General features: G+C 31.2%; 1 protein-coding gene across 3 annotated transcripts; it reads right to left on the bottom strand.

Moving 5' to 3' along the window:
- Positions 1-552: 552 nt before the first annotated feature.
- On the bottom strand, positions 553-27291 carry LOC139501865 (mitofusin-2-like). Of its 3 annotated transcripts, XM_071291090.1 has the most exons (18): positions 27210-27291; positions 24493-24755; positions 23765-23879; positions 22854-23016; positions 21982-22103; positions 21330-21438; positions 20614-20718; positions 19667-19820; positions 18583-18650; positions 17755-17876; positions 16873-17104; positions 15441-15543; positions 14065-14285; positions 10364-10513; positions 9460-9596; positions 9264-9323; positions 5371-5505; positions 553-4406 (listed from the first exon to the last, which is right to left on the bottom strand). In XM_071291090.1, the coding sequence occupies exons 2-18, from the start codon at positions 24695-24697 to the stop codon at positions 4337-4339; spliced, it is 2271 nt and encodes a 756-aa protein (XP_071147191.1). In that variant the 5' UTR covers positions 24698-24755; positions 27210-27291; the 3' UTR covers positions 553-4336. The 3 variants fall into 3 exon arrangements, with proteins under 3 accessions (XP_071147191.1, XP_071147192.1, XP_071147190.1); XM_071291091.1 differs by lacking the exons at positions 9264-9323; positions 15441-15543 and adding an exon at positions 16375-16477 and having other exon boundaries at positions 9400-9596; XM_071291089.1 differs by lacking the exon at positions 9264-9323 and having other exon boundaries at positions 9400-9596.
- Positions 27292-27345: the final 54 nt, after the last annotated feature.

The raw sequence follows: 27345 nt of genomic DNA, 5'->3' as shown, positions 1-27345 counted from the left end.
CATTAGTTTTCTTGTTTGTATGGTATTACATTTGTCGTTTTGGGATCTTTTATAGCTGACTATTTGTTATGGGTTTTTCTCATTGTTGAAGGCTGTCAGGTGACAAATAGAAGTAAACTTCTATTTCATTTGGCAATCATACCACATCTCTTCTTATTTTTATAAGCATGACTATTTATAGGGGGTATCTAGTTTATTGATGGAGGTTCTAATGTGTCTGTTCAAAGTCATGACTCTCATTAGCAGTAGTTTTATACAGCATTTTAATGTTTTTCAATGTTTAAGGAAATGGGTTTCAATGATAGATCTTTATTATTTTAAACTTTTGTAAACTTTTTAACAAATTAGAGCTTGACAAATACACTGGTCTATTGATTGTTGAAGACTGCATGCATACACCTTCTAAATATCTGTTCATTACTGTTGTTGGGTTGCTGTCTCGTTGAAGAAAAAAACAAGACCACATAAATCACCAGCATAAATTTATCAACTGGTTGTTTCATTGAACTTGTTATAATGGAGGTATGACAACTTATTAAATAAACACGAAAATAATAATCAAATTTATTTATAACATTAATAGCACTTATTCAATATAAACATCACAATTATGTATAAACTGAAATGAATATGAAATGTCACAGCAAAGAATGATTTAAATACTCACAAAAAGAATATCTAAAGAATAAAGAACAAACATATATAAAATATGATTACAGCTAATTTCCTAATGCAAGTAAAGCAAAACTTTGGTTGGCTTGCTTGCTTTTTTGTATAATTGTTTATATAAACTTTGTAAATAAGATTGACATCTTTAAACAATATGTATAGGCATAGTTTAACCTGTATATATAATATTTGAATTAAATTGGGTGTTATCATAATGATTGTACGATAAAAAAAACCAAAGCAAGCAAGCTAACTAAAGTCTTGCTCTACATGCTTAAAGAAATTAGCTGTAACTCTTTAACAAAATTAAGGAAAAATACAAAAGTTTATAAATACAAGTTCTCAATATTATTAAAAACTGTTACATCAACCAAAACTTATTCACTTGTTTAACAGAAAAGAACGTAAAAGATCCGAATATTTGATGTGAAGTTAAAAAGATAATGAAATGATTTGTTACCTTATAAATATTACATTTAAAAAACAAATAAATAAATAAATATAAACTATATCTAATTTCTGAAGAAACTGGAGATAATTGGGCAATATTTTGTATGTTATCATTAATTAAATAGAGATTAAAAAGTTGGTCAATGGCACTGAGTAACCTTTCAAATAAAGACCTTGTCAAAGTGAAAACAAGAGATGTTATATAAACAATACTTTGTACAAAGGTTAATCATTTTTTCAAAAATTCTAGAGTAAATATTATATGATGTTGAAGAGGGAAAGGGGGATGAGAAAAGACACACTGATGAGTTTAATGGCAACAAGGTTGGTTTTTGTTTGCTTTGAATATATTACAATGAAAATACACACAAATAAATATCAATTAAATCATTTAAACATGTACAATTTCATTTCATCAATAAAAATTTCTTTATTTCTTTAAACACTTTCATTAACTTAAATGAACACTTTCATTTCTTCTATGAACAATTTCATTATTTCTATGAACAATTTCAAAACTTCGATGAACAATTTCATTACTTCTATGAACAATTTCAAAACTTCTATGAACAATTTCATTACTTCTATGAACAATTTCATTACTTCTATGATAAATTCATTACTTCTATGAACAATTTCAAAACTTCTATGAACAATTTCATTATTTCTATGAATAATTCCATTACTTCTATGAACAATTTCAAAACTTCTATGAACAATTACATTATTTCTGTAAACAATTTCATCACTTCTATGAACAATTTCATTATTTCTATGAACAATTTCAAAACTTCGATGACCAATTTCATTACTTCTATGAACAATTTCAAAACTTCTATGAACAATTTCATTATTTCTATGAACAATTTCATTACTTCTATGAACAATTTCAAAACTTCTATGAACAATTTCATTATTTCTATGAACAATTTCATTACTTCTATGAACAATTTCAAAACTTCTATGAACAATTTCATTATTTCTGTAAACAATTTCATCACTTCTATGAACAATTTCATTATTTCTATGAACAATTTTATTATTTCTTTAATTTCATTGTTTCTATGAATTTCATTTTTACTATAATTTCATTATTTCTATTAAAAATGTCTTTACACTATGAACAATTTCATAAATTCTATGAACAAATTTCATTATTTGTATACACAATTTAATATTTTTAGGAACTAATTAACAAAAATCTAATTAACAAAATACATATGATAAATTTTATAGAATATAAAAGACTATTTCGGTAATAAAAAGTTATGCAAAATCGTATGAAATTTGTATATAAAGTTGAATTGGTGACTTGATACTTATGTGTGCAAAGTTGTGTATGAGTCCATAGAAGTGAGGTATCTACAAGGAAGAACGTGAAATAAAATTGTATATTCAAAAAGAACGAACAATTAAAAATTTCTTGCACATTGATCTTTTTACCAATTTCACTAAACACAATGAATAATGAACCTTTTTCACGGCTACGTGCGAAATGAAAATGGCAAAACACATTGCACAAAAATAACCCTTTCCCACCCTTTTCTATGGAATACTTCATTTTTTTTTAAAAGAGATTAGATTAGTATAATTGATATTACTATTCCTTAATCCTAAAAATACAAATTATACTGAAAGTTTTAGACACTTAATGATAGTACCAAGGGCAAAATATTTATTTATATTGGCTATTAATATGTTAAATGATGAAAACCACAAAATCATACAGTGAGCTCCTTTTTAACATGTCATAATACATATAAACAATTACACATTTATACACATTACATTTATTCAAATTCATCATATTTCATACAATGCAGTATCAACAATTACACATGAATCAAAAGTGCACACATTCAGCAATACATCAATACGTACAATAGAACACTTACAATTAATTATCAACAAATCATGAACACATTACACATGAACAACCAACCTTTGTATATATTATGAATTTGTGAATCCTAGTCATTAATGTGAAACTAGCCAAGTAATGCAAATTTAACAAAAAGTAAATATTTCTTCCACTTTCTTTGATTAAAGATTGGAGAATAGATATTCAATGTTGTCTGTCATAATAGAATTCGTAACGATTACATCTTTGAATTTTCAAAGTCTGTTATATTGATTTTTTATTCAAGGCGGGTACCTAACACTACAGGGAGATAACTCTGTAAAATCAACTAAACATTTTAATCACGTTGTATTGTTAAGGAAATATTGAGTTTCACAATGATCAAAATAAGTGTTGGTAAAAAAACTGCTATATATCCAATAAAAAATTTCGGAGAAAATGTTTGGTTTATTTTTTTTTTAAATATTTATATTTTTGTCAAAGGATCAAAGTACAATGTAAAAATTTTATGAAAATTAAAAGAGCCAAATTAATTTTAGTCAAGGTGTTTGGTACCCCTTTAACATTCAGCGATCAATGGATGTGAATGCAAAAACAAAACAAAACATATCTATATACAATTATATAACAAATGTAACTTAAGACAAACTAACTAATATATATATTATGGGCATTAGACACATTTAAGGCATCAAAATATGAAGGTTTTGTAATAAACATGATAAAATTATGCATTATGTTTTTGTATCAATGGTAAAAAGAGCAATTTTTCAAGTTTATTTGCTTCAAACAAATACAGAAATACAGAGAACATCTTGTAACAGTTTTTGTAGACTTTAAAACTTGTTTGCACCAGATATTAAGAATGAGAATATAACTTAATTTATGTCCTTTTCAAAAACCATCCATGCAATTATTATCAAAACACTTTTCTTTCAATTCCAAAATTCTATGCAAATGACTTTTTTCTAAGTCTGTTATGATAGTACATGCAGTAATTATAAAAGTTATTTTAAATAAATAAACAAATCTTACTAACCATCAATATCATATTTTTAATATTTTTATGTAACCATGGTAATAATCTTTAGTCAAATAAATATATTTATAAAAACTATCAATTTTATACAAATTTCTGAAATTTAAAATGTTGCTAGGCAGCCAATGGGTTTGGTTGATATAAGTGTAAACTAAATAGACCAGAACATAACTTATAAAAGGCAAGACTATTGTTTATAAGAAGAGTGACCTATGCAGTGATGTACTAATAATAGCAATTTCTTAAATACCAAATAAAGAGGTAACATATTCTAAAAGTACAATAAGCATAAATTAGCTTCACATAAAGGCTGTCCACTAATCGTACTTCTGGAGAAACTCTTCAATAAATGTATTCAGTTCTTTATCCAACCAATCTGCTTTGTTCCTGTAAAATAAACGTCAATAAATATAAAAGATATATACTGTAAATTTTGAAACTATTGCCATGTTTTTATTATTGCGAAAAATGTGACAGGGTTAGTCACAATAATTTTGAACTTTTTTAAAAGAATTAAATAAGATTTTTCTCAATATCGCAAAAAATTAAAATCACAGTTTAGTATCAAATGACAAAATCACAATAATAAATGCACTGAACATACAGTAATCAATGTATCCTAGCAAGAGAGCTTGTATATATAGCTGTTCCTCATCATTGCAGTTAATGGAAGGCTGTTTTCCTTGCTGTGTCCTGTGTATGCCTGTCCAAGTCAGAAGCCTGTTATTCAGTAGTTGTCATTTTATGCTATCATGATTTGTTTTTAGTTTGCTTCTTACATTAATTAGCTCTTTTGAATTGTTTTATATTTGTCATGTCAGGACCTTAAATATGTTGTCGGGTTTTTCTCATTTTTGGAGATGTGCAGTGACTGCTAACTTCTGTCATTTTGTTTCTGGTGGCAAGTTGTAATATTGACAATTATAGCACATCTTCTTATATTCATATACTACAAACAAAAAAGACTATTTATAAGTCTATTTCAAATTAGCTGTAGGCATTTTGTCAAGTGTTAAATAAGGATGAAAGTGGCTATTACAATGGATAGTCTGCATACTATGGATTCATATATTTTTGTGGGTACCAATTTTTGTGGTTTGAGGAAAACTTGCAAATTCATTGATATTCAATTTAGCGGTTTTGGCAAAGTCTGCATACATTCCTTTATACAATTTTCAATTCGTTGAATATTTAAATTCCTAGTTTCCCTGTACCCACTAAATCCACTAAATCCACAAAATTAGGTATCAAACAAATAATAATGAATCCACAGTAAATAAATTTTAACCCAATATTTGCACAAGATATGATGAAATAATCTCCTGAACTGACTGTCAATACTCTGATGTACCTGAGACTCTTGGCGGTTTTAGAAGTATCTTCTAATCTTCTGATTTCTTTGTCCAGTTTGAGTATCTCGTCTTTAAGGTTGTGTTTAGACTGGTCAACAGTGTTACAAAGTCGGGCAAAAGTTGATGACAATTCCCTGTAAAATAAATATTCTGTAATACTCTTGTGACAAATATTTGATATACATGTAATCATTGTTGTAAACAAAATTGTACTGTTAACATAAGCATATAAAAACCCATCAGAATATAGCTTTGATCTGTAACTCATCATTGTAGACTCACATACTAATCATCAGCTCAATATGTGAAGGAGTTTAGAAAACTAGAGGCTCTAAAGAGAATGTCGCCTAGGTTTATGTGCACGTTTTCCTCTTTATTGTCTCAATAATAAGTTTTTATCTATCTATAATTTTTTGAAATATAAGACAAAAATGATACAAGTGTGCACATGCTGAAATGTCTCGCCTTCTATACTAATCATTGATATTATGTTGATAGTCCTAAGTAAAAAGCTAAGCTTTATAACAACTGTACCATAAACTTAACATTAACCAAGATAACTAAACAAAGACCAATGAACCTTGAAAATGAGGTCAAGGTCAGATGAATCATGCCAGGCAGACATGTACAGCTAACAATGCTTCTATACAACATATAAAGTTGACCTATTACTCATAGTTTAAGAAAAATAGACCAAAACACAACCAGATGCTCCGCAGGGCGTAGCTTTATACGACCGCAGAGGTTGAACCCTGAACGGTTAGGGCAAGTATGGACACAACATTCAAGCTGGATTCAGCTCTAAATTTGGATTGTGATTAAATAGTTGACACAGCATAGGTTTCTGACACAGAATGAATGTGTTCTAATGAACTTAAAATTTTTGTTTCTCTTAGAGCAATTCACTATGCTGTTGAATATTAATCCTCTCAAAAAAATGTTTGAAGAAATTTTCTTTTTTATTTATGAAATTTCAAATGAGAAAAATTGAACCCAATTTTTTTAATCACATCCCCCTTTCCCTTATTCCAAAACTAATCTCAATTAAAATTTCTAATGGAGTTTGCAACAATAACTACTCATTTAAATACATCATAAAATATTAAGATGTAAAAAAACTGCTTGTTATCACTGAATGGTAAAGATTATTTTAATTTATCAGTTGGTAGTAAAAAGTGAATATACATTGTATATTGTATATAACAAAGATTTAAGTTGATTCTGGACAAAGAAAGATAACTCCAATTAAAAAAAAATCTTGCTATTGCACAATATTTTGCAATTAGATATTTCTTGCTTACTATTCTGGACAAAGAAAGATAACTCTAATTAATTTTTTTTTTGATATTTCACAATATTGTGCAATTAGATATTTCTTGCCATTGCGCAATACTGTGCAATTGAAAAGACTTGCTATTGCACAATACTTAATATAATAATTTTAGATCCTGATTTGGACCAACTTGAAAACTGGGCCCATTATAAAAAATCTAAGTACATTTTTGAATTCAGCATATCAAAGAACTTCAAGATTTCAATTTTTGTTAAAATCAGACTAAGTTTAATTTTGGACCCTTTGGACTTTAGTGTAGACCAATTTGAAAACAGGACCAAAAATGAAGAATCTACATTCACAGTTAGATTTGGTATATCAAAGAACCCCATTTATTCAATTTTTGATGAAATCAAACAAAGTTTAATTTTGGACCCCGATTTGGACCAACTTGAAAACTGGGCCAATAATCAAGAATCTAAGTACATTTTTAGATTCAGCATATCAAAGAACCTAACTGATTCATTTTTTGTCAAAATCAAACTAAGTTTAATTTTGGACCCTTTGGACCTTAATGTAGACCAATTTGAAAACGGGACCGAAAGTTAAGAATCTACATACACAGTCATGACAGTTAGATTCAGCATATCAAAGAACCCCAATTATTCAATTTTGATGAAATCAAACAAAAGTTTAATTTTGGACCCTTTGGGCCCCTTATTATGTTGGGACTAAAACTCCCAAAATCAAACCCAACCTTTCTTTTATGGTCATAAACCTTGTGTTTAAATTTCATAGATTTCTATTTACTTATACTAACGTTATGGTGCGAAAACCAAGAAAAATGCTTATTTGGGTCCCTTTTTGGCCCCTAATTCCTAAACTGTTGGGACCTAAACTCCCAAAATCAATACCAACCTTCCTTTTGTAGTCATTAACATTGTGTTTAAATTTCATTGATTTCTATTTACTTAAACTAATGTTATTGTGCGAAAACCAAGAATAATGCTTATTTGGGCCCTTTTTTGGCCCCTAATTCCTAAACTGTTGAGACCAAAACTCCCAAAATCAATCCCAACCATTCTTTTGTGGTCATAAACCTTGTGTCAAAATTTCATAGATTTCTATAAACTTAAACTAAAGTTATAGTGCGAAAACCAAGAAAATGCTTATTTGGGCCCTTTTTGGCCCCTAATTCCTAAAATGTTGGGACCAAAACTCCCAAAATCAATACCAACCTTCCTTTTGTGGTCATAAACCTTGTGTTAAAATTTCATAGATTTCCATTCACTTTTACTAAAGTTAGAGTGCGAAAACTAAAAGTATTCGGACGCCGGACGACGACGACGACGACGACGACGACGCCAACGTGATAGCAATATACGACGAAAATTTTTTCAAAATTTGCAGTCGTATAAAAACTTAACACTGTGCAATAAACCGTGAAAATGAGGTCACGGTCAAATAAAACCTGCGCGACTGACATAAAGATCATTAAATATTTCCATACACCAAATATAGTTGACCTATGGCATATAGTATTAGATAAAAAGACCAAAACTCAAAAACTTAACTTTGACCACTGAACCATGAAAATGAGGTCAAGGTCACATGACATCTGCCCGCTAGACATGTACACCTTACAATCATTCCATACAACAAATATAGTAGACCTATTGCATATAGTATGAGAACAACAGACCAAAACTCAAAAATTTAACTATAACCACTGAACCATGAAAATGAGGTCAAGGTCAGATGACACCTGCCAGTTGGACATGTACACCTTACAGTCCTTCCATACACCGAATATACTAGCCCTATTGCTTATAGTATCTGAGATATGGACTTGACCACCAAAACTTAACCTTGTTCACTGATCCATGAAATGAGGTCGAGGTCAAGTGAAAACTGTCTGACAGACATGAGGACCTTGCAAGGTACGCACATATCAAATATAGTTATCCTATTACTTATAATAAGAGAGAATTCAACATTACAAAAAATTTGAACTTTTTTTTCAAGTGGTCACTGAACCATGAAAATGAGGTCAAGGACATTGGACATGTGACTGACGGAAACTTCGTAACATGAGGCATCTATATACAAAGTATGAAGCATCCAGGTCTTCCACCTTCTAAAATATAAAGCTTTCAAGAAGTTAGCTAACGCCGCCGCCGTAGCCGCCGCCGGATCACTATCCCTATGTCGAGCTTTCTGCAACAAAAGTTGCAGGCTCGACAAAAAATTGGTAAAATTTGTCATCAAAGGGCAATAACTCTAATTAGGAGTTGGCTGAAGATTGTGACAATGTGAACTTATTTGTAGAACTTGTCTTGCTGACCATTTTTTCAATTTAATGTATCACTTATAGTTTTTAAGATAATAGGCAATAAGCAGCTGTGGCATATGCAAAATCAAATAAACACTGAAGTTAATGAATTTGTTAATGGTTCAGTTAATCAATTCAGTAGCTGTTACTGAATGTGTTAAAGTTGACGTTACCGAATTCAGAGATTTCCAGAACTGTTATAACTTGGATGAGAAAAGATCCTAGTTTAAAAAAAAATTTGGGACAATTTATATTCTACTTGCAAAAGTCGTGAAAATAATACGTACTGTTGTACTTGATGACTGCAGTTAGAACTAGTCAGATCTACGATCAGTCTGAGTTTACTAATACCTACTGTTGTACTTGGTGACTACAGTTAGAACTAGTCAGATCTACAATCAGTCTGAATTTACTAATACATACTGTTGTACTTGGTGACTACAGTTAGAACTTGTCAGATCTACAATCAGTCTGAGTTTACTAGCTGCATACTCCACATATTGACTTTTAAATCTCCTCTCCTTGGCTTTATTGGTCCAACTCAACCACTCATACAGGTATAACATACAATATAATGACCCTACTGCTGCTACAACTTTCCATCCTGTTACCTTTAGAACCTGAAAGGAAAAACCAGCTGTATTAACCCTTACTAGGACAATGCTACTTTCTTTGGTTAAGGTGGAACCCAACACCTTGACTAAGAGAAATTTTGCTCGTTTAAAATTTAAACTTAGGAATTGTAGTGTGCATACTAAGGAACATGTAAGCTAAAAGGTAATTAATGTGTAGCCACATGAAATAAAAGATATTATTTATTTTATTACTATGAATACAAGCCAAATGTACTCTTCTCCTTTCCAAATACAAATAAGCTCAACATCATTGTCTTTAATAAGATCCTGCTAAGTGCCTGTTTCCAGGACCTTATTTTACATAAATTAAAACTAAAGACAGCTTACTGTGAATTCATTTATTTTCTTTGGTGTCAATTTTCGTGGAATGCTGAAAACTTGCATTTTCGTGGATATTTGATTTCATGGTTTTGCCAATCCCAGTGTATCCCAAACTGTGATTGACCGACAAAATGTCAGACAAAAATTCATTCGGTCAGACAGAAAATTATAAATTTTTTACTTGAAAATATTGAAGAAAAAGGTCAAATTTCTTTGTGGTCAGACAAACCCTAAAACAGTTTGGTAGTCTGCAATCCCTGTATACAGAGCCTATTGAAAATAAGTAATTCGTTGAACATTTGAATTCGTGGTTCACCTGTACCCATGAAACCCACGAAAATTGTTAACCAACAAATAATAATGAATCCACATGTACAGTATATTAAAACTAATGACAGCTTATAGCATTAACATGTAAACTCTTTACTTACAAGTCCTGCTACAATTACACCTCCCATTGTAGACCGAGATGTAATGGTAGCAAACGTTGTTATGACGGACATCAGCACTTGTTTGTCTTGGTTTTGTAGTTCCGCCCGGGGGGTCATTGGTGTACCAGAACTAGACATGGGTCTAGGAATCTGAAATAAACAATGTTTTAAAACTGAATGTGTTACAAGTATGTATGAAATTTATTATGTCCTCTATAATAGGATTGACAAAGGATGAGATGCGCTAAGTACCCTTTTCCTTTAACAAATATGAAGTACATTTTTATTACAAAAATAAGTCATTTTATCTAAAAAATAATCATCACATTTTCGCAAAGTTTAAACTGTACACCTTTGAAAAATTAGAAATATTTACAGAAGTTTTACAGTCAAAATCACAAAATTCCAATTTTTCTACAAAAAATGTAAAAAATTGCATAATTTCACATAATTTTATATATAAATAAGTGAGAAGCATTCAGCACATACAAGTACCACAAAAATATTAACACAAATGTTGTTGTTCAAAGAGATAAACAATATATTGTGGTAAATAATTTAGAACATATTTGTGCTATTTGCAGATCCAAACAAGAATGTGTCCAAAGTACACGGATGCCCCACTTGCACTATCATTTCCCATGTTAAATGGACCGTGAAATTGGGTAAAAAATATAATTTGGCATTAAAATTAGAAAGATCATACCATAGGGAACATGTGTACTTATTGGACATCAAATTCATCAAAAACTACCTTGACCAAATCTTTAACCTGAAATGCGCATCTTCATTTTTGTCGAGCCTGCAACTTTTGTTGCAGAAAGCTCGACATAGGGATAGTGATCCGGCGGCGGCGGCGGCGTTAGCTCACTTCTTAAAAGCTTTATATTTTAGAAGGTGGAAGACCTGGATGCTTCATACTTTGTATATAGATGCTTCATGTTACGAAGTTTCTGTCAGTCACATGTCCAATGTCCTTGACCTCATTTTCATGGTTCATTGACCACTTGAAAAAAAAGTTCAAATTTTTTGTAATGTTGAATTCTCTCTTATTATAAGTAATAGGATAACTATATTTGATATGTGCGTACCTTGCAAGGTCCTCATGCCTGTCAGACAGTTTTCACTTGACCTCGACCTCATTTCATGGATCAGTGAACAAGGTTAAGTTTTGGTAGTCAAGTCCATATCTCAGATACTATAAGCAATAGGGCTAGTATTTTCGGTGTATGGAAGGACTGTAAGGTGTACATGTCCAACTGGCAGTTGTCATATGACCTTGACCTCATTTTCATGGTTCAGTGGTTATAGTTAAATTTTTGTGTTTTGGTCTGTTTTTCTCATACTATATGCAATAGGTCTACTATACTTGTTGTATGGAATGATTGTAAAGTGTACATGTCTAGCGGGCAGATGTCATGTGACCTTGACCTCATTTCCATGGTTCAGTGGTCAAAGTTAAGTTTTTGAGTTTTGGTCTTTTTATCTAATACTATATTTGGTGTATGGAAATATTTTATGATCTTTATGTCAGTCGCGCAGGTTTTATTTGGCCGTGACCTCATTTTCACAGTTCATTGCACAGTGTTAAGTTTTTGTGTTTTGGTCTATTTTTCTTAAACTATAAGTAATGTGTCAACTATATATGTTGTATAGAAGCATTGTTAGCTGTACATGTCTGCCTGGCATGGTTCATCTGACCTTGACCTCATTTTCAAGGTTCATTGGTCTCTGTTTAGTTACCTTGATTAATGTTAAGTTTATGTGACAGTTGTAATAAAGCTTAGCTTTAGGCAGATTTTACAATAAGAAGGAATTATTGTTTTTTGTATCCATCAAAAAAGCAAATGCTGAAACTGTGAAACAGACTGTGTAATGGAGTAATGCATTATGTTATTGAATAAAATGTGTCTTTCTGAGTAAATAAAAATAAAAATTACTCTGTGTTTGTGTTTTATGTTAGAATTAGAGGGTTTTCAATTTCAAAATATTGGACATGGAATAGACATCATGACCTACTTTACTGGCATCCAGCTTATTTGGAGTGGAATTTTGAAGTATTATTTATAAGTGGAGCCTAATAACATGGACTTATATTTTAATAAAAAGTCTTCTTTTGTGTTTTAATCATAACTTTAAGGCAGATTTTTATTGGTAAAGGCTAAAAAAGGTAATTTAATAATATTGTTGCTAACGTCACGTCTTTTCCGTCCATTGTGGTATGTCACGATCGCAATTTTCTTGTTAGTTCTCAGACAGCCCATTGTAGTTATTTTTATCCCGGGTTTTATAAATAATTGAAAATAGCAATCATATTAAATTTGGATGACGTAAGGGGGTCAAAGGACTTGAGGAATCAATATCATTGGCTGTTTTATTTTTTGCGAACGTTACTGTTCGAGGTTTCCGTCCAAATCAGTGTCACGTGAGCAACATATATTTATATCTGTAACTCTCCTGTATAGGAGTTACGATATCGCCCTTTGCAGAAATAGATTCGGAGTCAGTTCCTTCACATGATGGGGAAGCAAAGAAGGTAAGTTGTATGTAATATCGTTACAAGAGGACCTTAAATGTATTCCGTCCATCAAAAAGACGTTCGCAACAAAACATAATGTCATGATAGTAGATGTTGCTAATGTTACTATTACGAATTGGTTTCTTGTGTATTCATTTGATATAAAGTACACCTGCAAATGACATTCTGTATATTTAGAAATTCTAAACCAGACTGTACAATTTTATTACTCCAGGCATATTTTAAACATCACTGTGTGCATACATTTTAACTTTTAAAGATGTTGTTGCTCATGTGACATGTCCAAATGTCGCTAACGTTACTAATTTATTGGTTTCTTGTGTATTCATTTGATATAAAGTACACCTGCAAATGACATTCTGTATATTTAGAAATTCTAAACCAGACTGTACAATTTTATTACTCCAGGCATATATTAAACATCACTGTGTGCATACATTTTAACTTTTAAAGATGTTGTTGCTCATGTGACATGTCCAAATGTCGCTAACGTTACTCATTTTTGTCTCCGTCACATTAGCAACATGAAAGTAGGAGACAGAACACAATACTGTAAAATCTGCCTTTATACTTAGGACTATCAACATTATATTAATGATTAGTATAGAAGGCGAGACATTTCAGCGTGTGCACTCTTGTCTATGTTCAGTGGACCGTGAAATTGGGGCCGAAAGCCTAATTTGGCTTTAAAATTAGAAAGATCTTATCATAAGGAACATGTGTACTAAGTTTCAAGTTGATTGGACTTCAGCTTCATTAAAAACTACCATGACCAAAAACTTTCACCTGAAGCAGGACAGACGGACGCACAGACCTACAAACGGACGCACAGACTATCGTAGGTGGGGCATGAAATATGTAAAATATAAACTTAACACATGTTTTTAAAAAAACACATACTACAAAAATTCCTTGATGTCTAAACTGCATTTGGCAATAAAAAAACATCTGTTTTATTATTTTGTAAAACCTCAACTTCAAAACAGACATTTTAAAATTGAGATCTTATTCATTTTGTTTTGTCAGATTTATGGACTTCCTGTTTTCTTATTAATCTTAAGAGTTTAGTTTTTTGTGAATACCTTTTTGACCTTACATATTCTATGTGATTATCCATATATTCCTTCTCTAGACTACAAAACACACCTGATATCATACTTACATAATTCTGACCCCCTCCTAGTGTATGCTGCGTTCCTTTGCTCCCTAAGAATTTATACATTAAGGATGTTATTCCAAAAGAAAAACGAAACTGAATGTCTTCTTGGAACTCACAACATAAATTTCTACAGTCCAATTTATAAGCTATTTCAAAGTCTCTTTTAGGTAATGCATTATTTAACTGTGCTCGTTCTTCGTCTTTTAAAAGTGCTGCCAGGCGATCTACAATATAATTTCATCAACATCAGTAAAAAAAATCTTTCAAAAGCAAAAACTAAAAAATATTTAAAATGAATCCTTTTCAAGTTCTTTTCAAAAATATTAACATCAAACAATTAATAATCAAATTTTTCTAAGATGGGTATAATACAATAAATTTATTATTTGACAATTTTTTCCCGCTTGTTTTCCTGGAAAACTCAAAGGGTAACCAAATGATTTTCACGAAAATGAAGAACATGATATATTTAAGTACAACTTTAATTCAAACATCTTTCTGATAATATGAGAAATAACTTCAGTAATAAAAGCAAATGTATCATACTAAAATATGTATTTCTGTACAGAGCTGAATTTAAAATGATGAATATGTATAGAAAAAAAGGTAAAAAAAAAACTTTTCTTTTTCATTTGATAACAATTAAAAAAACAAAACATTTTGTATCTAATAAAAATGATTACACATCACTACAGAAATAGCTTAAAGCATGCTGCAGACATATACAGCTATAGCTATTCAAAAGAAATCAGTATTAACAAATTACTTTTGTGTATATAAATAGTTGTTGTTTCCAAAGTAAATTAAAAATGACATTGATATAAATGTTATTGGAAATATAAATCAATTGTGGGTGGTTGTTTTATCCTAAAAACATTATCACAGAATTTGTAAATAAAACTAAAATTAAATAAATGAGTGGTTGTAGTCTAAAAAAAACATGTCTTTCAGGTACCCCGTTTGTATAATCTAGTACTGCTTTATTGCTTTTGTTAAACAGGAGAATAAATAAAATATAAAAGAAGAAACTTGTCTATCTATGTTTTACTCTTTTTTATATAAGCACTATTAAATGTCTGTGGGAGGGTAGGAAGTGAAGTTTAATGATTGAATTTGCATTACGGGTCTTTTATCAGTATGCATCTATCTAATACCATTTTGCAAAATTAACTAAAAATGTATTCTTGATTGTAGGGATACTACAAGTCCCTTCATACTCTCCCACACACATATAAATGGAACAGCCTTAAAGCAAAAGCGATTTTGAATACTTTTGGGTAATGATTATGTTTTAACCTCATACCCCCATATATTAGTACAGTATAAATATTATTTGAAAATAATCATTTAAAAATTACTATTTCTGACGCTATGAATACCTGTCATTTCTTTTTGAGTGGTTTCCACATGCTGTTGTAATACATATGAGCAACGCTGCTGTACGTTACGTCCTAAACCTTCTTCTACATGATTATGTAACTCCTATGATTAGAACCAATGAAATGATAAGATACATGCCATGTGAATTCTAAGGATTCAATGCAAAAAAAAAAAGCACTATGAATGTCCATATTAATGACAAATAGGTTTTCTATAAATGTTTGGTTTTATACGTTTTGATTTAGCAAAATTTAAATGTCAACACAAACTGACTTCTAAAAGTTTTTTCTGTTCCATTGACTTATGATGTATATTTCACATTTCACCTAAATTGCCAACTGAGTGCTCATTACGTTTAGGAGATAACTGTATTGTATTTTAAGCTCTGACGGCATCAATTGGGGATTTGATGGTCGCAAATTAAGTTTACTGGCGACACGTTAGTGGAGACAGTAAACGGTATTTGCGACCATCAAATCCCAAATTGATGCCGTCGGAGCTTAAAATACAATATTGTTATCTCCATTCTAATGAAACTGACAGAAAACAACGTTTAAACATGAAATTAAAATCTGTCATATGCCGTCTGCGCTTGCGCGTACATTCCATAGCATCAATTGTCATGTAAAAAAGTGACGTTATCCAATCAAAATGAACATTACAAACGTTGTTGCATTAGAATATGATTTCAGACACAAAGATGAACAAATGTTTTCGGGGGCATACACGTCAATGATGTACCAGAAAAAATTTCCTGCTTGATATTTATGCTTCAATTTTCTTTTTCTAACCAAAATTGAAATCACACATCAATTATATGAACATTCATAATCTGCTAAAAAGCTTCCATACAACTTGGTATATAGCTATAGGCATGCTACGTACATCAATACAGCAGGATCATAAGCCATATGGTCATAATACCCATAATACCTGTGATTTCCTGTTGTGTTCTATTAAGCTTCTTTAGAACCTTCCCAGAACATTTGCCCTCTAAATTTCTACACAGAGTATGATCTATATACTTGTGTATCTCCTTCAAATATAATAATCATACAATAATCTATCTATATCTTTTTGGTGCATTTTGGCAAAATGGAAAAAAAACTCAGATGTCCAAGGTCTCTCTGAATCTTAATCTTGTGTCACAACTGCTTGTTTTGTTCTGAATAAATTTAAGAATATAATACTTGTTCCATTATTTTAAATATCATGACTCAGAAAATTTTAAACTTGAAATTCATGTGACAAGATCGTTTTGGTAAACTTTTTTGTTTTAGTCTAGTTTCCCCGGTATTCTAAAATGAGATTTTTTTTTGGAAAAACTACATGTATGTCTTTAAGTAATTGTGTGGTTGCTGTCAAATTTACATATACTCCACACTACCTTTTAATCATACAATATACCCTTATTAATGAAAGAGTCTTCACCTTTTTATAAACACTCAGCACTAAATTGTCTGGATGGAAAGGTCGAGCAAAGTCATCAACAAGGGCAGATAACCGTTTAATTTCATCGTTGAGAGCAAACGATACATTTCTCTCCACTTCCTCTACCATAACCTTTATTTTGTCTTTAATTTCCTCGGTCAATAGATCAAGCTGTTTATCTAAATATTCTAGTTCATCAGCTGTTTCTTGTCTTTTATGAGCCTGGTCCTCACTGAAAAAAATTAAAATACTTTCTGTAGATTTTAAAGTTTGCCATCATACCTAAAAAGTGCAATCTTTGAAGAATTTTAAGGTGGTACCCAACACTTTCACTAAAATTTTGGCTCGTTTAATTTTCATAAAATTTTGACAAAGTATTTACTTTGACCCTTTGACAAAAATATAAAAATTTCAAAAAATTTGAACCAACCGTTTGATCAGAAAAATTACACTGGTTATATAGCACTTTGACAAACACTAATTTTGAACATTGAAAAGCTTAATATTATTCCCTTAACAACACAACGTAATTAAAACGTTTAGCTGATTTTACAGAGTTATCTCCCTGTAGCGTTAGGTACCACCTTAATACTGTAAATAAATAAAGTAATTCAATATAGTCAGTTCTAATTAAAACTTTATGATGTGCATTTGCAGGAGTAAAATATTGATAAATTAGGCTATGATGGCTATAAATGCATTTATAATGTACCAGGTTTTGCTGACACATCTTCCTGTAGAAAGTGACTATTTCAGCTTGAGCCAGGTAAAATGTGAATCAGTTTAGAAGTAAAAATGTGAATCAGTTTAGAAGTAAAAATGTGAATCAGTTTAGAAGTAAAATGAACTATTCCATTACTCACTCAAGAACTCAAATCTTACCAAGCTTGTAAACATTCATTATAAGTTCTCTCCATAATATCTTTCAGATCTGCAGTTATTTTTTTCCCTCTTTCTGAATGGGTTTGAAATTTTGTATGTACAGCTGATTGAGAAATGCACACCTGAAAATAAGGGATTTTTATTAGAATGAAAATTATGAAATATTACAATGACTCATTTATTTCCATCATGAGCGCAAAGTCATGGATTTCAAGCTTTCAAAATCTTGACATATTTTTTGTCAAAGATATAAGATACGTCGGGGGTGAAATTTTGTTAATGATGATATGAATAGAAGAGGGACGAATGATACCAAAGGGACAATTAAACTCATAAATCTAGAACAAACTGACAACGCCATAGCTAAAAAATGAAAAAGACAAACAAACAACAGCACACATGACACAACATAGAAAACTAAAGAATAAACAACACAAACCCCACCAAAAAATAGATTAGCCAATGCTGTAGTTTGCCTGCCTCAAAGATGTGTGCTACTGCCTCATTAGTGTTGTGCTTGCTTTGATTACAGCAAGTTGTGGTTGGATTCTGGTCAGGTAAAATTTCCTTTTCGCTTCTTCTACTCTAAGCACATGGCATAGACTGGTTAGCTAGGGGTCAGAACAAAGTTCTAGTTACTTTGTTCACTAGAAAGTTAAAATTTTGACTAGGCATGTCTGTCTAGTATAATGTAGGGTTCATATGTCATGTATGTATTATATAGCATAAACATATCACCAGTGTTGTTAAACATGTTCCTATACTGATTATGCTTTAAATATTTCCAAAAATTATTAATAAGTTATCTATATATTTGAAATAACAAACCTCAAAAGCTCTCTCAAAATTGGCAAAGGCAAATAACCTCTCGGCAAAATTCTTCTGTAATGATCCAGCTGTAACAATAAATGTCAAATTTTGAGGATTATACTTATTCCGTGTTGTATTTATTTTGCTTATAATCTTGTTATTTATTTGATTCAAAACATCGCGAAAATTATGGTCAACTTACCTTTTAAATTAGACAAACTGTCTAACTATTATGAATTAAATTTATCCAAATCACAAAGATGATGATGGCAAACATGATGCACATTTATCTAATATTAAAAACCACTATCGGACGGAAGTGAAATTCTCCGGTAAACATGAAATCATTTAAAATATTGTAATATTGTAATGTAACATCAATTTACTTTTATTAGATATTCTCCCTGGATACCTAATAACTTATATATCAGGGCTACTTAGTCCAATGCTGTACACTAAGTAAATTGTTAACAGCAATAGAGTGCAATAACCCTATATTATCCACGTTAAAAAAAAAAGAAAAAAAAAGTAATTTATTCTATTTATCATATTTCGATAGCATGCTTCTTGCTAAGCTTATCTTTTATTTGTTTTACCATGCATGTGTAGTAATTCAAGTTTCGAATGTATATGTAGTACATCATGATTTGTATGCGTGTATTGTCCTCATGTTATGTTCATTGTTTTTTTCTTAAATGTAATGCATTGTTTGATGTTGTTAATTCAAATCTAGTCAGAGCCTCTGTTGTTTAAAAGATTAAATTGTCATATCTAATGTATATATAAGACATTTTGTTAAAAATAATCATGGATCAAGTCAATAATTTTTGACTTTAGAAGATTAAATTGTCATATCTAATGTATATATAAGACATTTTGTTAAAAATAATCATGGATCAAGTCAATAATTTTTCAGCATTCTAAGTTTAACAAAGATATATAACAGCTAGCTACTGGACACTTACAATTTATTGGTAAATGTCTTTTAATTGACTGAAAGACTGGTTATGATCTAATTATATTTACTATAAGCTTTTCAGATCAGTTGTAAGACTATCAACAAAAGAAGTTGACATATATTGGTATAGATATAGTGACATACTTGGTGTTGGTGTCTGACTGTCTTCATGAAGCCTACTGATCAATGCCTCTTTCGCCGAAACAAAGAAAATTCTATTGGTGGCTTCCTGTTTATCAGCTACTTTCAGTTCATCTGTGAGGAACTGGGTATTTCTGGTATAATGTTGCTCTTTTACCTGAAATGCATAAACATAATCTCAACTAGTTTACACCTGTGACTAAATTCATCGTTTTTACGTCATGCTGGCTAACAAATTGGAATTTGTTATATTAGTAGTATAGATTATCTGAGAGGAATTCTTTGTATTGGTCTTATTTATGGGAGGATTTGTTTTTATACCCTAGGTATAACCCCGCCACATTATTTATGTATGTGCCTGTCCCAAGTCAGGAGCCTGTGATTCAGTGGTTGTCGTTTGTTTATGTGTTGCATATTTGTTTTTCGTTCTTTTTTTACATAAATAAGGCCGTTGGTTTTCTCGTTTGAATTGTTTTACATTGTCTTACCGGGGCCTTTTATAGCTGACTATGCGGTATGACCTTTGCTCATTGTTGAAGGCCGTACGGTGACCTATAGTTGTTAATTTCTGTGTCATTTTGGTTTTTTGTGGATAGTTGTCTCATTGGCAATCATACCATATCTTTTTTTTTATATTTGGTTGTTTCATAACATTAATTCAAGAGCATCTGAGCTGCACATTACAATTCATAAGGATCTTCATCTGAATGCCTTCATATTTGTAAATTCAAAACCTTATATAATCTTAGAGGTATTAGAACTGAAAAGGATTAAAAGTAAACCTGGACAAGAGTACCATGATTTTTAAAATGTTTATCACTACAAAATGTAATGTATAATTCACCACAGCAGAATTATCATAAAAAATCAGACACATCTGTTAGCTTATATTTATTGGTTAATCCTGTGGCAGTATTTTTATGAATATACAACATAATAAATATCATTACCTCGTCTGCATCCTCCTCATTAACAGACACATCCCATCTGTTTTGCAAAATAAATATGTTGGGTTTGGATAATCGGGAGCTCACTTTGTGGAAAAAATTCTTCTCCTGAAATGCAAACAAAAAATCTTTATTGTTGATAAATTAGAAAATATAGTTCATTGAAAATCTGTTTTACAAATATTTTATATTCCTATTGCCTCTCTATATAAATTGTAATAGATAAATATATATTTTTACCCTGCAACAGTTTCTCTGCCTTGTAACATAGAGGTTCCGGGTACCAATCCCAGTGGAGACAAAGCAATTTTGTAATGAAATTCATGCTCTCCGGTTACAATACTATATCTTGTTAATTTTAATATGCATTCCAAATATCTTTTATTCATTTACATTTAAGGTGGTACCTAACACTTTCACTAAAATTAATTTGGCTGGTTTAATTTTCATAAAATTTTGTCAAAGTAGTATTTACTTTGACACTTTAACAAAATATAAAAATTAAAATTTTTTTGAACCAACTGTTTTGTCAGAAAAATTACACTGGTTATATAGCATTTTGACAAACACCAATTTTGATCATGGAGAAGCTTAATATTCCTTATGCAACACAACGTAATTAAAGCGTTTAGCTGATTTTACAGAGTTATCTCCCTGTAGTGTTAGGTACCACCTTAATACAAAGAACAATCTCCTTATTAAAGTAAACTTTAGCTTACAGTTTGCATGAGAGTCGATTCTGCATTTCCAACTAAAACAAAAACATCAGCATCCAGACAGAATTGGTCAATCCAGGAGTCTAAATCTGGTGTGACATCTATTCCAGGGCTGAAAAACAGTTATTTACTTTCACATTTGGAAATAAATATACATTGTATGTAACATGACAAACACACTGAAATATTTTAACTGTTTATTTACGACAGATAAAGAACGTATTTATTATTTTGCTAAGCATACTCAAATCATAATTCAAAGAGTCCAAAATCTGGAAGTAGGTATCTGATTGTTCTGAAAAACACTTTTCATGTTACAACTCATTGCTAACTATTGATAGTCTTTCTGTCCTGTGCATTTTTAGTATAGTATGACCAAATGGTTCTGTTAAAGATTGAATGAAGTTACATGCTAACTAACAATTTTCCTCATTTTTTTTTTTTAATTTCATAGTTTTGAAAAGAAGGATGCAATATTCAAGAGACTTTCATTACTCCTTGTTGATATTTGTTGTTTAGGACATTTTTAAACATATCTATTAAATGTGTGGTTGAAAATTACGGTAGACGGACGGACACCGGACATTTGTATACCATAATACGTCCCGTCAAAATTTTGACGGGTGTATAAAAATGCATTAAACATTTGCAATACCTGTCTACAAAGACAACATCTTCTTTTAGCAGACGACACTTCTCTTTTGGCCATACAATCCGAATCAATGAATTCTCTTTAAGTTTCATGGTACTCAGGGCTGAGGCTAGCTGCTTGATTGACTGAAAGATGTAAACATATAAAAAAATTAATATTCAACAAGTATTTGAAATCCTTTTAGAAATTTGTATATTTGTAATTGAAATGAAAGGAGATTATGGGTATATGTCACAGAGACCGAAACCCAGACCCAAATAATTTATTTATTACACTTTTAGTTGTTACTTTATGATATGGTACAAAAATCAACCAAAACTATCGATTTGTGTTGGCCCCAGATGATTTTTAAAATGTTTGTATCATTGAAAAAGACCCAAATTATCTCCCTTTCATGCGAAAAATGCCATTTTTTGGCATTAAAATTGAAAAAACTCTTGTAACTCATCGTTGACCTATATTTTTATTATTTTTTTCAAATAAGCTGTACTTCAACTAAAAATTATAAAATTTCTGTAATTTAGTTTTTTTTTTAAATTGATTACAAACACATGAATGTCAATGTATGTTTTTGTTTTCTGCTTTACCAAGTGTGTTGAATATAGGCACTATCATGTTTTCACCTCCAAAATTGAAGAGTTTGAGTGCTACCATTGGTCAAGAATAATGTATTCAAAATGGGCGTGACTTTAATCTACTGATAGATGGCGCAACATTGTTATCACAAATGTTGGCTTAATCTGCCAAGGGTGGAGAGGAGAGAAGTGGATTGTTACCCTTGGCTAGCGTGGAGAGGAGAGAAGTGGATTGTTACCCTTGGCTAGCGAAGATGGTGAGCCCCTTTAATATTGTTGATGTTATTAACAAATACATACACTAATACTTTTAGGATCTTCTGAGTCATCTGTTAATAAAAACCCTTCTGAGGCCTCTGTTCCTTCTACTTGTAAAAAGCAATTTGTAGTGTGTCCAATACCACTTGGTAAAATCTTATTCCTTAACATAGCATTGATAGTGGTACTTTTCCCGTTGGATGTTCTGAAAGAAAAGTTTAACATTCAACATAGTTTATCCAACAATATTCTACACATATAGCATTGATCAGATACACTTTTACAGAATCCAAATAAATGTTTCCTGTTAACTTAATCCTATGGCTGATTCATTATATCATATACTGCGGATTCATTATTATTCGTTGGATACCAATTTTCGTGGTTTTCGTGGGTACAGGTGAACCACGAATTCAAATGTTCAACGAATACACTTATTAAATAGGTTTTGTATACAGAGATTGGCAAAACCACGAAATTAAATATCCACGAATATGCAAAATTTCAGCAATCCACGAAAATTGATACCCATGAAAATAAATGAATCCACAGTATAGGAGCACAAGAATGAATTTGATATTTGTAACGTAATATTAGTGTGTATCTAAGTTCAGTGGAAATGTAGGTAATTTTTTTGTTTTTGTTTAAAGGTTACCCTTTTTTGAAGGAGCCATAGGCATCGCGTATCTTTAAATGAAACAGTAAATATCATTAATGGATCTTTTGGAAATATATTTCTGGGTACAAAATGTTTCCGTTCATTTTGATGAACCTTTTTATGTGTAACAGGTATATCCAAACAATGTTCATTTATTCAAAAATCTAATGCAATAGGCTGAATAGCTTCAAATATATTGTCATACAAATTTCGCTTTTAGTTGCCACATCACAAAAAAGATTCCCTCCCCCTACTTTTAACATTTTGGAAAAAAACAAGTCATTCCTATCCATACCTGCCAAAAAATACGACTTTCATGTGGTCTCTGGCCAGTTTTTCTATGATACCATTGACCATCCCTAGAAAGCCATGCACAACTTGATATTCTTCATTTTCTTCACCTTTGGTTTCTGTTTAAGAAAAAAACATGCTATGACATAGAAAAAATAAAATTTCAGTGAACATTTGAATTTCTTTAAGATTGTCCCTAAGTGGATAATGGAGTGCCAGTAAATTACATTTGAATCGTAAATTCAGCAGGTATTTTTTTTCTTCAATCCATTGACCAGGTTCCTCGCATGACTCAAAGCGGGGATAAGTCGAATACTTTACTAGATGGTTATCAAAATATAAAATGATTTTCCATTCCATCATTAACAACGATTAAAAAGATTAGGTTAGATTGTAAAACTCTATTTAAAACAAAAACTCTACAACTGTGATATTCCTCTGACAATGAAACTGTTATAAATCCCTTACCAATTATGTTTTTTTTCACTATTTACAAAAACGGTCTGATTAATATTGTGACAAGACCACAGCAAATTATCCAAATACATTTTTGTACTTTTTCAATAAGCTTTTTCAGGTTTATTTTTTACACAACCAATTCAAGCAATCAGAATACAAAACATTGTCATACCACTGATTCAACCTTGAAAAACATATGTAATAGTAGACCTACTATTGATAAAACATAATGCTTTTGCTGCTGTTGCTTAGAGATTAAATAGGTGGTGTTACCTTGTAGAAAATGTTCGGCCTCCAACACATATTCTGCAATTCCTTTGAAAATGTCATTACTTTTACTTTTGGCTCTTGCAAAAAACTTGAGTGGTGAGGTTGGACGAGAGTTGTGTCCATTTCCCAAGCTTCTTGGAGTATCAGAGATATCTCCTTGTCCGAATTGACCTGGGTATGTGTCAGCGGTCCTCAGTGATCCGGACATATTCTTTCCTGCCACTGCTATTTTGTATACTGTAAGTTGTTAAAATTTTATGAGTAATCTACAATTATTAAAATTAATTTGTCTTTACAGGATCTTAAGAATATAAAGGTGAAATAAAAACTGTAACACTGTATCCATAATGTTGGACTCTGAGTCAGAAATTTATCTAGTTTCGACTTTTTTTCCCCATCAAATTCGGGATTAGAATATATTTAAGGAAAAAAATATAGGGGAAGAGTGTTGTATGATTTGAGGTTTTCTAACTGGTTGTGTTTTGGTAGATCTTCCATGGACGAGTCACTTAGAGTGCTGTTTTGGATCTAGAGATTGAGGATTTGAATCCTGCTGGTACTATTATACTTTTTCAATTTGAGTATTTGACCAGTGGAATAACCAGTCAGATTTAACTGTGACGGCAAAGGCTTTGAATAATTTTAAGTCTGCATTAAATGGCAAAAATTGGAACCGTTTTTGGAGACGAGAAATCACATTACGAAACCCAAGATGTCTCAGCATGATGAGGGGTCAGTACGTAGAAGTTGTTGGCTTATATAACTACCCAAGAATAAAGGTATGGTACACTACTGGCAATTTAAATATGTGGAAAAATTATGGGGTGTCTCAATAGGGGGTTTTGATCCCCAGTCCTGCTTACTGTTTTGAAAGATTACCGCATCCCGCTTACACTATGTACATGATGTACGTAAGCAATTCTCATTTTTGTGTAAATTCCCGTGTCCTGTTGACTTCATTTTCTATTTTCATGGAAAATATTTTGACTTTCATGTGTCATGCCTAAAAAAAATCGGCAAACCCACATCACACTTGGACCCCAATGAGACCGGTATCGGGACTGTTCGCCCTAATAACATGTTCGCTCTAAGTCCGTTCGCTCTGAGTTCGTTTGCCCATAGAGTCCGTTCGCCCTACTATAAAAATATCAATATTCAGGGCATTGAAGTTGAATAATTTTATTCAGATATTTCTATGGTATATATATCCTGTATATTCTTGAAATTTATGAAAACATTGAAATATCTAAAAGTTTATGGCTTGTTTAGGATCATTAACCCTTTCACCGATTGCTGCCCAGACAGAAGCTACTCTGAGACGATGGCTTCCCTGGCTACTATTACTCAAGTGGGAGATCTTCATAATAAATGTCAATAAAAACTTATTTGTAGTTATTTGTGTATTTATTTCATTCACTAACACCATGTTCACAGTTTTATTCATGTTTTAATAATTTTTTCTTCTTAAAATATTCAAATTTTCAAATTTTCGGCATTTTCTAGGTGAAATTCTCAAAATTCTGCTCTTTGACCCCAAATCGAAATTTTTTTAACCCAAAACGGCAAAATTTTGAAATTTTTTATGAGGCTGTACAAATTCCTCACACTGAACGATGTCCATTCCAAGTGTTTTGTACTTAAAACGACATTTTATGTCAAAAAAGTATACTAGTTTGGCTTCAATTCTTCCATATTCTTTCAAAAAAAATGTTCCCTCATTTCAAATTCTCGTAAATTCCGTAAATTTCCTCTGATTTTGACACGGTTTTCAACAAACGGAAGCGACATGTTTACACTTTCATCCGGGTATTCATCAAAGAAAGATAACTCATGTTTGCACTGTTTTAAGCTGGAAACATAAAAGAGGTATTCTGATCCCGGTAAAACGGGACTCATCGTCAGCTGTCTGAAGCGTGAATCCCGGTAAACCGGGACTCATCGGCGAAAGGGTTAATTGTTCAATGACAAAATAATTCGGATCACTGATTATTGTGATGATCAATACGTGTCTTTTGATGGATTAATAATAAAAAACAAACATTTTGTTTAGATAAAATATTCAGCTTGAAATCAATAAAAACAATGATGTACAAACTACAAGTTCATTTATTTATACTCCAAGACTAGTCATACTGCATACATTCGTGATTGACTGAATACAATAATTATTTTGTTAACAAATATCAATAAAAATAAATAAATTCCAGTATTCTACTCTGCAAATCAAAGGGAAAATGATAAATTGATTGCAGCAATATAAATATTCTGTCAATTTTTCAACAAACTTTAACATATTTTGTTCAAATACTTAAAACAATGCGACTAGACAACAATTTGAAAAAAATATATATCTGGGCGAATGGACCCTGGGCGAACAGGTATCAGGACGAACAGGTACTAGGGCGAACATAAATCAGGGCGAACGGACCCGGATTCAATGAGACCCACACTCATGCTACTCAGCAAGTCTGCCTGGCAAAGCTTGGTTCAATGTCATAATCTACCATGGTTAATCTATTCCTAGTTTAAATTCGCTATCGAATGTCTTGTTTTTGTCCTTTAAAATTATTAATCAGTTTCTAACTTTCATTTTATATGCAAGTTTGAAGGACAACTGGGACACCAAAATGATCAAGTTTTGTTTTGTAAAATAAAAACCTGTTGATTTTTGTGTTGTCTTTTATAACATAGCTATCTTTAAAATTAATTTGTGTACGCACCTATTGGAATAAAGTTAATTATTTGAGATAGAAACACATGTTTACATCATGTTCGTCATTTTATAACAGGAGTCCAGGAGTCGAGTAATAATATATATCTCAAAACGTGATGAAAACCACTATAAGCACCACCGTT

Source organism: Mytilus edulis, chromosome 13 (assembly GCF_963676685.1).
Source record: "Mytilus edulis chromosome 13, xbMytEdul2.2, whole genome shotgun sequence".
NCBI classification, from domain to species: Eukaryota; Metazoa; Mollusca; class Bivalvia; order Mytilida; family Mytilidae; genus Mytilus; species Mytilus edulis.
Note: the sequence above shows the minus strand (reverse complement) of the source record. Positions and strands in the feature narration are given on the sequence as shown.